The sequence below is a fragment of the Mytilus galloprovincialis genome, chromosome 10, assembly GCF_965363235.1.
Source record: "Mytilus galloprovincialis chromosome 10, xbMytGall1.hap1.1, whole genome shotgun sequence".
NCBI classification, from domain to species: Eukaryota; Metazoa; Mollusca; class Bivalvia; order Mytilida; family Mytilidae; genus Mytilus; species Mytilus galloprovincialis.
In genome coordinates this window covers 10,530,521-10,544,514 of record NC_134847.1, presented here as the reverse complement: position 1 = coordinate 10,544,514, position 13,994 = coordinate 10,530,521, and the positions used below count along the sequence as shown (strand labels likewise).

General features: G+C 31.9%; 1 protein-coding gene across 1 annotated transcript; it reads left to right on the top strand.

Annotated features, from left to right (window-relative positions):
• Positions 1-262: 262 nt before the first annotated feature.
• LOC143048865 (fibrinogen-like protein A) lies at positions 263-12,980 on the top strand. The gene is made up of 5 exons (XM_076222734.1): positions 263-269; positions 552-863; positions 7,978-8,105; positions 9,562-9,658; positions 12,075-12,980. Exons 1-5 carry the CDS (start codon positions 263-265, stop codon positions 12,311-12,313), a joined length of 783 nt encoding a protein of 260 aa, XP_076078849.1. The 3' UTR covers positions 12,314-12,980.
• Positions 12,981-13,994: the final 1,014 nt, after the last annotated feature.

The following is a 13,994-nucleotide window of genomic DNA, read 5'->3' as shown; positions in this document are numbered from 1 at the left end:
TTTGTTCTGCTTCCAATAAAGTTGACACGAGAAGTAGCGGCGCCATTACACTAATTGTACACAGTAAGTAAATTTTCCTCCCTCAATTTTAACTTTAATATTTGGAATTGAAATAAACCGGCCATTATTCTTGAATCTGAACGAGAAATATTAAAACATCAAAGTAAATACCACTTTTTAGGCATTTGTGGTGCTTCTCTATAAGGGTCAAGGCAAGACAATGTTTAATTTTATTATTATTATTATTATTATTGGCTCCACAATGGAAAGTTTATTATTTTCAGTTGCTTTCGATCAAAACTCAATTTTGGTTGTCACTGATACATAAGTTAATGCGAAGGCAATATCATTAAAAAGTAAAAACACTGAATTGTAAGTATACATACATTGGTTCAATAAGCTGCTCATTATTTCAAATGCCAACTGACAATGTATGGGAAAATATGAAAAATGATCATCAGAAAACAGATAACAAAACTTAACACAGAAAACTAAAGACTGAGCAACGTGGATAATATGAATTCATAATAGTGTTTGTAATTTAATTTTAGGTGTCCCTACTGTTTTTGTACACCAACTGTCATATGATGCTACCTTTAGTAGTACAGTGACTTTGCAGTGTACGGTGAGCACAACGACCTCTGCTACAATAACCGACGTTTTCTGGCAGAAACAGAATGAGTGTCAGACAAAAAACATTTCATCTTCAACAACGCCTGCCAAGTACAGCGGAGGTACTGTGAATACACCATCCTTAACAATTTTCAACGCTGACGGACTTGATGTATCATCTTATACATGTTTTGCATCAAATATTGCTGGAACGGGTCAAAGCTCAGCTTCGTTTTTTAATGTATCAGAAGGTAAAATATCTTTACTGTGAAAGTACTATTATTCGTGGGTACCAATTTGCGTGGTTTGAACAAAGGGAATATGCTCATGGGTTCTTAAATTTGTAGAATTTAGTTATGCAAAACAAAAATATTTGGTTAAGAACTTGAAGCTATCAGAAAAGATGTTATTGAAATAATTAACTTTTGATTTATATTGATTTATGAAATATTGCAACATAAGGTGTTCATATCCTACTACTTGTTCGTGTTTCATTATCTTCGAAATAAAGAATATTAATTACAACATTCATTACATATTAAATAAAATAATTGATTTCGGATATAAGTGATTCTTACAAATTGTCGCGGTTGAAAGATATTGCAAAGTAAACATTTTAAATGTTGCATGCGTGAAATCAGACGGGATGGCACTATTCCACTTGAGTTCAACAGATGAACGATCATCAATGGTGTTTATTGGGCCATAAACATGTCACCTAAAGAAAACACGTTCTTAAAAAATAAGAAGCTGTTTTTTTTTTTTTATTGATTTGAGAACATTGCAAACTAAGGTATTCCTTTTTGATCACTTGTTCGTCTTTTATTAATGACAACATTCATTAAAAATTTAATAAAATAATTTCTTCCAGATATAAGCTATGCTTACAAATTGTCGATTGAAGGACATTGCGAAGTTAACATTTTAAATGTTGCATAATTATCTGAAATCAGAAAAGATTACACTAGTAACCTGAGATCAATACATAAATGATCAGCAAAGGTTAAAATTGAACCCAAGACATTTCACTTTAAGAAAACGGTTACATTGATATAATTTGGATTGCAGAATTTAATGTTTTGAATTTGAAATAAGAAAATCAAGCCCAACATGATATTTTGTTCGTATTAGAATTTTGATCATTTCATTTTATTACTCGGCAAATCTGACGTTAAAAGAAAACTATAATTAATTGGCACGAAGTCGGCAATTCATGTTTCCTTAATGAATAAATGATCGAATGGGTAAATCCTCTCTGAAGATTTGACTAAAGGCCATAGTGTGTTATTTTGTATGAGATGTATTTTCTTGATTTAACCAAACAATCCCCGGATCCATGTAGTCAAACCTACATTGGGATCTTTCCATATATACATGACTTTTGAATGTCTTGGTTTGGACAACAGTTGTAAAATTTTATTGACTCTTAATTCAATGGATAAAGCAATCCCACAAAACCACGAAAATATGTATCCCACGATCAAAAGTACTGTCACAGTATATACGTTAATGACTTTTTGGTATGGTATTTTTTATAACGTGTTAATGGACATTTATTCAACATATACAATTACAGATATAACTTGATACACTCATAATTGTTATTGACCATGTTCCTTGGTTAAGAGATACACAAACATATTTTTCTACATAATTTTCATAGGTAGATGTGCACAGATATAGCAAAACTAGTCCAGAAGAAACTCTAAGTTTTATGATATTTGTACCACTTATAACGAAAACAAAGTTGACAGTTAAACATAATTTGAATAATGGTCATGACCTTAATCATTGATAAGAAATAATTGAAGCATTTGAAAGCAATATTGCTTCTCCTGCCTTTCAAGACCATTTACATATCAACAGAATTTTAATATTTAACAATATCTACATGACATTCAAGTAGATGGATTAAAAAGAAACTGTTTTTCTTTTATTCTTTCTTTCTTTTGGTTAACATTATTAAATATATTGTTTTAAGTAACTGTTGATATCAACAGGGTTTCCGCTAACGGTCACCATTTCGCAATTTGCGAAAAAAAAAACAATAATTGTGGCGATTTATATTCCTCATTTGCGAAAAAAATAAAGGCATCAGTAGTATAAATCGATAGACAAAAACAAATCCGGATGACAAACTATAACTGACGGAAACGCATTAAATATAAGAAGAGAACAACGACACAACAATAAAATGTAACACACACAGAACCGAACTGAGTATTAGACAAAATCCGATGAGAATAACAAATATAACATCAAAACTAAATATATGAATTTGGGATAGAATAAGATGATTATCGACAACAAAGGACAAACCAATAAAGGTGTTGATTGTATTGTTTGACAAAATTATATTGTTAAATGGCGTCCGTCACATAACGGATTTATTTACCACTTTGCGACGTGTTTGAAGCAAACTTTTGACGTCTTCTCTCCTTCTTTTAATGATAGTTTAGCATTTCAGAAAAGAAAACTATTTCTATGATGACAAATGTTCAAAAGCAAGAAATATTTCCGATTTAAAATTTTATGCTTTGACTTTGATATAGATTATTGATTTGAGAGGGAACTTTAAAGTGGTTTGAGTGACACACGTTTTTCAAGCATAGTTTTACGAATCAACTTTTTCATTTACGATGGTCTAGAAACCAAACCTGTAGTTATTAAGAAATCGATTCAAAAGGTTGGGAACAACCGCACGAATGAAAGTTACTTCAATGTAATGATTTCACCTTAAATGAGGGATTAATTTCAACTGTACAACCTTTTGGTATTATATGGTCAAAACATGTCCAGGAAGTTTGCTATATCCCGGACTTATTTCTTCTTTATTATTAAAAGTAAGTTGGTTCCTCTTTTAGAAAAGTAATTAATAATATAATGAATTTTCCCCTTTTTAATTTAAAACAAAGCTCTTCTCTGTACACGTAAATGTTTAGTGTTTATTCGTTACAATGTAGACTCTAAAATAGGTTAAAGAGAAAGATATGATAGACACCAATGGGCAAACTCATACTATTTAAGGGGAGTGGGGAGAAAAAAAGGTAACTTTTAAACAAAAATATATCAATGTTTCTTGGCGAAAGAAATAATAATAAAGTGGCGAAAAAGGTGGTGAAAAAAAAAATTGACCCAGTGGAAACCCTGGATACCAACATGTATTAAATATCTGCAAAAAGAATCAAAGTTTGTTGATGGCCAACAAAGTAAATATCTTAACCTTTTACTTTGTATCTTTAGTTATAATTGTTTAGCCTTCATTGATCGGATTCATATAAAATGTTATACATATCTCATCTTTTGACAAACAAAGATATGCCAATAATTCCAGTAACTTTGATAATTATTAATGGATTCCCAATGATCGAATTATTGTTTTAATACATTTAATGCTTCCATATTTTTATAAAGAAAATTATAAAGGAGATCTTTAATTGCAAAGTTTCCGTCAGTTTTAGATATAGTTGTGTATGCCTATTTTGTACGGTAAATTTCAGGCAACTGAATGGACTCATAGATCGCAATATGGTGCTTTTAAGTGTCCAAGACTTTTTTGTATACTTTAAAATTCTCTATATACATGATATAGGTCTTCTGTTTTAATAGGTTATTTTATATCTTACCACAACTTAAACATATTGAGATGTAGTTCTATCGTGAAGTGACAATAAATAAATACTAAAACCTTGATTTAACAAAATATATAGTTAAATAAAAAAAAGTATGTCTGCCTTAAAACGGCATTACTTTATCATAAAAGTATAAAAGAGTCAACGATCAATCTAACAGATATCAAAACTGTTTCTTTTTTCTATGCAAGTGACAAACCAGCATGTCAGTGAACAAAAATTATGTAAAAGATCTATAATTATAACGTTATACATCTTCGTATTTATATTTACGTAAAACATTTTTGAAAGCATCAGACGAAAAAACGACACGTCTATAGTCTCTTTTAACTGCGAAGAATAACGGATCCCTTTGGAATATTACTATTAAGATTAGTAAAGTAACTTATTACTTAGGTTAATTAAAATCGAAAGAAACAATTTAAATGCAAGGTTATTAATCCCTTATTCTTTTGTGACATGAACCTTATAGAAAAACCAATACGTTAACCAATTTAGTACAGGTATGAACTCATAAACTAGCAATTTTGACATGTTTATAGAAGCAAAGACGTTTGTAAAGATTAATCAGAGAAGTGCGTCACACACGTAACAATAATGACATAATACTGTTGTCCACTAAGTATGCCTTTTTTACATAAATAATCTTTGAAAGCATCAGACTAAAGAATGAAAGGCTTTACTTTCGATTCACATAAATGAGAATCATATCCCTTTGGAATAATAGTATTAAGACATTTAAAGAAATTTTTGAAAAATAGGTATTACCTTGGAAAATAAAAAACGAAAAAAAAACAATTCAATTTCATGCTTGTCAGTTAGATCTACTTTAATGACATAAATTTTATGGGAAAAACCAATACGTTCGTTAACCAATATGTTAGAAGTATGCAAAATAAACTATAAAAATACAAGAATGTGTCCATAGTAAACAGATGCCCCACACGATCATTTTCTATGTTTAATGGACCGTGGAATTGGTTAAAAACTTTAATTTGGCATTTAAATTAGAAAGATCGTTTCATAGGGAATATTTATACTAAGTTTCAATTTGATTCGACTTCAGCTTCATCAAAAACTACCTTGACCAAACACTTTAACCTGAAATTTGTACTATCATTTTCTATGTGCAGGGAACCGTGAAATTGAGATCAAAACTCTAAATTGGCATTAAAATTAGAAAAGTCATAGGTGACATGTGTACTAAGTTTTAATTTGATTGGATTTCAACTTCATTAAAAACTATCTTGACCAAAAAACGTTAACCTTAAGCGGGACAAACGGACGAAAGTACGAACGGACAAACGGACCCACAGACCAGAAAACATAATGCCGCTTTACTATCGTAGGTGGGGCATACAAATGTGGTATGATTGTCAATGAGTCAAAACAAATACAGGTTTCAAACTAAAACGAAGACAACATATCAACTATAAGAGGAAAATTTAGAAACAACAGGGACACTAAACTTAAACAAAAACAAACGACAAAATACAAAATACAATGAAACGAACTATTTGATAACAAGTATATAATAATATTTCATTACCAATGATTATATAAAAAAGAAGATGAGGTATGATTGTCAATTGAGTTTTTAATTAGGTATGTTATGTCACTTCTTAAATACAACCATGATCTGTATTTGAACCTTTTGAATCAAGAAGGTTAAATTTGGACTTAACGAGAAAAACCTGAACCGTTCATAGTGACTACAAATTCTGCGAATCCTGTGAATCGTTGATGGAAATTAAAAGTTGTAAACAAAAAAATAATAATAATCACGACAACAATCAGATATTGTTCAGAAAGTGTCGATATTCAACCGTTTCCAAGCGAATTTGTCCCGATAATCGCGTTCCCAATCCCCTTCTGATCAGATTTGTATCTTTCGCATGGTGGAATTCGACCGAGTCTGTCACGACTGCGTCCTGATTCTACCGAATGTAATCCTACAGAGATCAGACAGTGGCCAGACAGTGAACCGACGCTGACGGAAGTTATCCGTTCGGAAATCGACAAGATCTGGATGCAATCTGGACTCAATCGGCCAAAAAACAGCAATGAAAAATTTTTCCAGATCATTCCCGTTCCACCGGACACTGTCCAGATAACACTGAACATTGTTAGGATTTTGATCCGATACATCAGAATCTGCCACGACATAGTCACACTTGTAATCCGACTAGACAAAATCGGCTGAGTTTTCCCGAATGTAACTGTCTGGGTACTTCGCCGAACTATCCGGACCATTCCCGACCCGTATGAATCTGTTACGAACTTAAATGACTGCGTTCAGACAATGATAGGACATTCCAGATAATCGAGGATAGTAGTCCGACTTTTTCACTTTTCGTGTCTTATTGCTGCCTGATCTCAAACGGGGACATTAATCGGCAATGTGTGAACCCCGCATTACAAATCCTTTCTGGTCGGGATGAATAAAATTAGAAAGAACTACTTTTATTCATTTCGGAAGTTTTTTTGCTAAAATTATGCAATCAAAAATCAACACTGTAAGCGGACACCAGTTGTATTTATTTTCACGTCCCTGACCCTTAAATAGCAATACTGTAACTCCCTTATGAATTAGCCAGACGTTTTTTTTTAATAATTCTTGCAATAACGTACGTTATTATTATTAAAAAATATTCCCGAATATTATATAAAGCTCAGATATAATCCCGTCATCCCCTTTTGGTTTATTTGTTTTTATCAAATCTCTTTCTTTCCATCGATGTTATATTAGGGTTTTGTATTTTTCTGTCGTCTTCATTTATCTGGTTTTATATGTGACTTGTTGAAACTTAAATAATTTGCAAATGCCAACCCTCAAAGCTAAATTTTAAAAACAACTAAATTGTTCATTCATCATTTCATCTCTATCGTATTTGTAACGGCTATTTTGTCTGTTTGTATTCGACTTCATAATTTCTGTTGTCCGCTTTGCTTTTTCTGATCGAAAAAGTAGCTTCACGACTTTGTCACTCTTCTGGTTCATCTGACAGGCATTATAATTTTTGATGCATCTGATTTTATCTCATACGCGTATTTAAATTGTTGATTCTATTCTTGAAATGTATTTTTAACGTCCAATCAATTTTAACTTTTTTTAAACATAATGTTTTTATTTTTCCAAGTTCACTTCCAAATTTTGAAACATTTCTCAATTGTTCACTTTTTCTTGTTTTTATATATGTATTCATTAACCACATAACCAGTCCTCTTTGCATTTTAGTAAGCTTTTAGTTTGCACAATACAAGAACGTGTTCGCTTAAGGAACAATAGCATATGAATGAAAAGGGTTTCTATTCATTGTTTTGTCAAGTGTACAGTTAAAATTCCCAACCAAAGTATTGCACAGTGTAGTAATCAGTCCCAGCATGATTATATCGTTTTCGCTTTATGATAGTCAAACAAAACATCAGCGAGAATCTTTTTGATTTGTAAAATATCAATTCCACATCAATGTATTTCAGTATTTCAGCACTTCATCAATGAAACTCAATTTGTCAAATAGTTATTCACATTTTTTGCTGTTTCAAGTACTATTTGAAGATTGTTACTGTTTCCCTGTGATAATCCAAGAAATAATATCCGCATATGCAATTACATGTTTTAATTACTTTAGCATGAATTATGTTGCCAAAAACACAAAATGTTACACTTCATCTAACGTTAAATACAATTTAATCAATTTATTAATCAATATTTTTTTTACTTTTGACGCAGCGGATGTTCCCCGAGATTGCAGTGCTCTGCATCCTCTATCGGGATCAGGAGTATACAGAATATATCCGACAGCATCCGTGAATTTCAATGTGTATTGTGACATGGATACTCTGTGCGGAGGATGGACGGTAAGATAAATGAAAGGAAATTTTGTGCAATATATCCAAGGCATATCCGTATTAAGGACTATGCGGTATGGGCTTTGCTCATTGTTGAAGGCCGGAAGGTGACCTATAGTTGTTTATGTCTGTGTCATTTTGGTCTCTTGTGGACAGTTGTCTCATTGGCAATTATACCACATCTTCTTTTTTATATTCAGCACAACTTTTTTGAATTTTAGGTCCTCCTGCAGACGAAACGCGCGTCTGGTGTATTAAGGATGTTCGATACTCTGTTTCAAAATAACAAGCTTTTTAAAAGACTCTTATAAATTGAAAGTATATAATTAAAGAAACTAAAAGAGCAGAAAAAAATGAAGGGTCCGTGTGCTTGTTTTTGAGATACAATGTATAAGCAATTGAAAATGTGGCGGGAAATATTCTCTAGATTTTTTATATATTTAACATAGACACCTTTCTTCTTTCAAAAAAAATGAAAATAAGAAGGATTTTATAAGATCTTTAAAGATGACATTTTAAACTATATGTATTAGTGGGCATAATTTCTAATGGCACTAGATGGATAAAACCAGAAGATTCCGAATATCTGGCAACATTTCATAAACCTGAGGAGCAAACATCCTTTAATTATAATCCTGGTACCTATTTTTTACTATGTTACATGTACTATTTGGTGTTATTTAAGCATTTCACCTCATAGCTATTCATCCCATTAAAAAATTCGTTTGACATTATCATAAAACAATATTTTAATTGTATATTCTTTTGCGTTCACTTTTTAAAACAATTCAAAGAATTTAAATCAAATGGTAAAATAAATAGCTTAAACACATCCAAACGTCAAACGAATTGACAACAACGGTTATATTTCTGACTTTGTATACATGGTATGTGCACTTTTATGTATACATTTGAGGATTAAACCTGGTTTTATAGCTATCAAAACATCTTACTTGTATGATAGTCGTATAAGATTCCGCTCTATTAACAACGACGTGTGATAAAAACAAACACATACAATTGGTTAAATTGTCAAAATTAGGGATACAACAGTCAACGTTATGTTAGTATCTTAATCAATGTAAAAACAAACAGATATATAAAGAAACATTAACAATGACACAATAATGTCATTGATATTTGAACTCTTTGATTACTTATTATTTTTAATACATTGGCAAATGATTTTTTCATGAAAGTAAAGTAGAAAATGTAAGAGCTATATCTGTTTTCTACGCATTCACAATTTGTTTTGATCCGGCGTCATTGACAACATCTTGACAACGACTATTGGTATATGACGTCAGAGGAGTGAAATAACAACGTTTATTTCCAAGTGAAATTGTCGGTTTTTATTTTCTCAGGAAATCAATGTAATTCTTTGCAACCAATGTTATAATGTCCTATCAAGCTGATTGAATTGATAAATACATTTAACTTATTGTAGATATCTACATTATTGCAGGTGTTCCAAAAGAGATTCGACGGAACCTGTGATTTCTATAGAGTTTGGAATGACTATAAAACAGGTTTTGGAGATCTGAACGCGGAATTCTGGCTTGGTATGTTTTGATCGGATTTGATAAAAGTGAATTGAAAAACAAGATCCAACCCTTATACCGATTTATGAATGTGTCTTTTTATATAGAAGAAAAGTGTATTTAAGTAAAGCAAGCGAGTCACAAGAATACAAGAATCATACAGATAATAAGTTTTTAGAAAACTAAGGTTTTCTACCTCAGGAATAGATTACCTTAGCTGTATTTGGCAAAACTTTTAGTAATGTTGGTCCTCAATGCTCTTCAACTTCGTACTTTATTTGGCCTTTTTAACTTTTTGGATTCGAGCGTCACTGATGAGTCTTTTGTAGAAGAAACACGTGTCTGGCGTATAAACAAAATTTAGTCCTGGTATATATGATGAGTTTATTTAATGATAACCAATGGTTGATTGATTTGTTGGTTCGTTATTCATTGCTGCTTTTCATGTTTAAACGCACCTTTCTATACACTGTAATGCTTTAGATAAAGACTTGCAAGTGAATAATTCGTGTTATTTGAACACGTCTTCAGGTGACATTCAATTCTTCCCCTAATCCAGATAAAGTTAATGCATGCATTAGGCGTGCTCAGTTATTTAAAGAAATATAATGTCAACATTGAAACTACTCCAAGGGTACACCTTTCGATTGACTGATTTAAAAATTTGAAATCAAACATAAGTAGACAAATCTCATAACACGAGCTCACAATCTATTCATATCTATATCTATATTAATGACCGTCGATAGTCTTCGGTGGTTACTTTGATTGTTAATAAGATGACATCTATAAAACAATCAATACGACGTTTAATTGAGTTCATGTACCGTTTATTGCCGACAATTTATTATTTGAAAATACGTTTTAGTATGTTTTAAATTAACTATGAGGCTTACTTGAGTCATATCGGTGAACAAAGTTTTACAGATAATGCCCTTCAATTATTGAGCAATTTCATTATTTTTTCAATTCGTAGCTTATGTCTCTCTAAATAAAGGCAACAGTAGTATACCGCTGTTCAAAACTCATAAATCCATGGACAAAAAAACAAAATCGGGTTAACAAACTAAAACCGAGGGAAACGCATTAAATATAAGAGGAGAACAACGACACAACACTAAAATGTAACACACACAGAAACGGACTAAGCATCAGACAAACTCCCACGAGAATAAGGTTATCTACGCTCAGTTTCTAATTATACACTAAGCAGAGTTTCAAAGTCAATAAATCAGTAATCAAGGGTGTAAGCTGCCTAATTTCTATAGTTAAATGCAACATTTACAGGACAGAAACATCTGATGTGATAAACTATACTTTTTGAGATCAGAAACTTTTATTGACATGATAAACTTGAGGTATCTTTACAATAAAGATATTTTGTGCTACATTGTACAACAGAATTAATATATGATTTGTGTGCTAATGAAATATGTCGTATATCAATATGTGTACACGTATGTTTATCTTTCAATAGGGAATGACTATTTACATTACATTACGTCATCTGGAGAAAACAGACTATATGTAGATCTGGAGGCATATGACGGTTTAACTGCATATGCTGAATATGCCATATTTAGCGTCGGTAACTCGCTTTCGGACTATATTCTGAATGTCAGTGGATATTCAGGAATCGCCGGTAAGTTAAAGAACGTACAATAATGATTGCAATGGCAACCCAGTTTTGTCTGACTATAAAATTTGTAATGAAGGATTTGTTTGCTTTAAATTAACCAAGAATGTTAGAGAAGAACAATTTGGCACTAAAAAAAATATTTTCCTCTCACCAATACAACTATTTTCTATACGATGTGACAGCGCACAATCCGATCAAAACATACCAATATTGTATTGCCATATCATCATAATACATTGCATGTTTAAGTGTACACCTTGAGCAGGATCTGCTTACCCTTCCGGAGCATATGTCTGTCTCAAATGTTTTACGAATAAACAGGTCAAAAGGGAAACAGGTTAGCAATTTGAATATCCCAGTGTTATTTTTATTTAATTACGTAGTACTACTTGCCCGTCAAAATCTTTGTCAATGGAAGCTTATAAATTATAAACCATAAGAAATAAGAAGATGTGGTATTTGTGTTACTATTCATCGAATCAGAAAGTAACAAGGAAATAATTATATGCCAAAGAACGGATTTCAAGATTTTGCTCTGACCAACATTGCTATTAATTTTAAATCCTAAAATTGACAAGCAAATATTGACATGCTCCCACAAACATAAATCTTCTTAATATTCTCCTATATTCTTTAACTTGGAAATTGTTGAGATTGAAGTATTATTCATCGATTTCTTAATATCTACCAGTGAATTTTGCATTCAGTGTGCATTTAGAATCTCACATTAACATTATAAATACATAAGTAGTAAAAACTGCCGACACTCTAATTAAAAGTAATATTTATTTTATTTAGGAGACAGTTTATATGACCACAATGGGATGAAGTTTTCTACTTGGGACAAAGATAACAGTAAAGCGTCCTGGAATTGCGCAATTGATAACCATGGTGCTTGGTGGTACAATAAGTGTTACAGTTCAAATCTAAACGGGCCTCATGGAGTTGGTGATGACAACAAGGGTATTGTGTGGCGAGGATTTAAAAATTGGATTTCTCTGAAAGCGTCTAAGATGATGATGAAACGATACTATTGATATCTCAGAGCAGTTCTACTGATCGTTTATTTCCTACATATAACATGTATGTGTAAGCAATATTACTTGTGGAAGTTTTGATATATATGTAACACTCCCAAACGTGTCCTTCCCCCCAAACGTGTCCGATTCCCCCAAACGTGTCTATTTTCCCCAAACGTGTCCGTAATATTCAATTTCCCCCAAACGTGTCCGATTTCATAACCCCCAAACGTGTCCGATAATTGTTTTTCAACAAAACGTGTCCACGTATTTCAGCGCTAATACATGTACATGTATGTCCTAAATGAAATCGATAACGTTTACGGCAAAACGGGGAAACAGTTGATGAGCTACAGCCATTTATTAGCATTAGTTTGTTCAATGCCGGTTTTTATAATGTTTATCATAATTGCAAATTTAATCTGTATCATATGAATTCAATTTTGACTGACATTGCTCATTGTCCAGTTGCAAATATTTCATGCTTATTAAGAGCGAACATACAAAAAAATATAGTGTAGTTGAATTAATCGTTTACTGTGTAAATTATTTGTTTATTAAGAACTCCAGCGAGGTCTTTTATATAAGTCCGACGGCGATCTTTCAGCAAAATGTACTTATTACATTTTTTCAACAGTTCTGATATTTTAAAAGCTCATCAAATCATTAACTGTTCGTCAGGTATTTTTTTAATAAATTTTAGGTTTCGAGCATCACTTAAAAAAGTATTATTATTAAGACACACAATCAAGAACATAACGTTCAGTGCCAAATATTTCATGCATTATTTGAACGACATCATATACTGTAAATAGGTTCTATAAATGTATTATCATACCGGATATAAACAGACGCCAGATAAGAATGGCACAATAAAAATGTATTTTAACTAGCAATGGTTTTATAGCTTCATTTTATCAATATGATTATTATGTGATCCACACCGGTTGTTAATTATCGTAATTGCAAATTTGATTTGTACTGTATCTATTAACCGTTTAGATTGTTGCGTATTGTTCAGTTGCAAGTACTTCGTGCATGATTAGAGGGAACATACAAGTTTGAATGTTTTTAGATTTGTACTGTAAAAATTAACTTTAAACTGATGTCTGCGTATTGTCCAGTTGCAAGTATTTCATGCATCTTTAGAGAAAACATACAAGTTTTAATGATTTTACATTTCTAGTGTATACATTAACTTAAGACTGTTGACTACGTATTGTCCAGTTGCAATTGTTTCATGCATGATATTTAGAGAGAAAATAAAACTGAGTTTTAATGCGCAGAGAAAGGGACATTTTGACCAGGTATATGTATAAATAAAAAGTAGAGCTTACAATTTACATACGACATAGCCGAAATGACGCCCCAACTTTTACCCAGTTTATACTACCGGTTTAAAAAAGACCTTACGATTTTATCTAACATGTATATCTTTAATGAAATGGTAAAATTATTACACGTTAATGAAATAGCAAAAAAACGAATAACGCTTGATATGAACACGTTTGGGGATTGGACACGTTTGGGGGGGGGGGGTAGTTGAAAAAATGTATACGTTTGGGCGTTTATACAATTGGCACGCTGTGGCGCCCATACATGTTTTGCAGTTCAGTGACGTCGATGTTGGACACGTTTGGGGGAATTGGACACGTTTGGGGGGAAGGACACGTTTCTGAGTGTTACATATACAATCAGA

Coding starts and splice junctions, on each gene's coding strand:
- LOC143048865 (XM_076222734.1), top strand. Junction 864..7,977: donor GTTTTTTAATGTATCAGAAG/GTAAAATATCTT, acceptor CTTTTGACGCAG/CGGATGTTCCCCGAGATTGC. Junction 9,659..12,074: donor GAACGCGGAATTCTGGCTTG/GTATGTTTTGAT, acceptor TATTTTATTTAG/GAGACAGTTTATATGACCAC.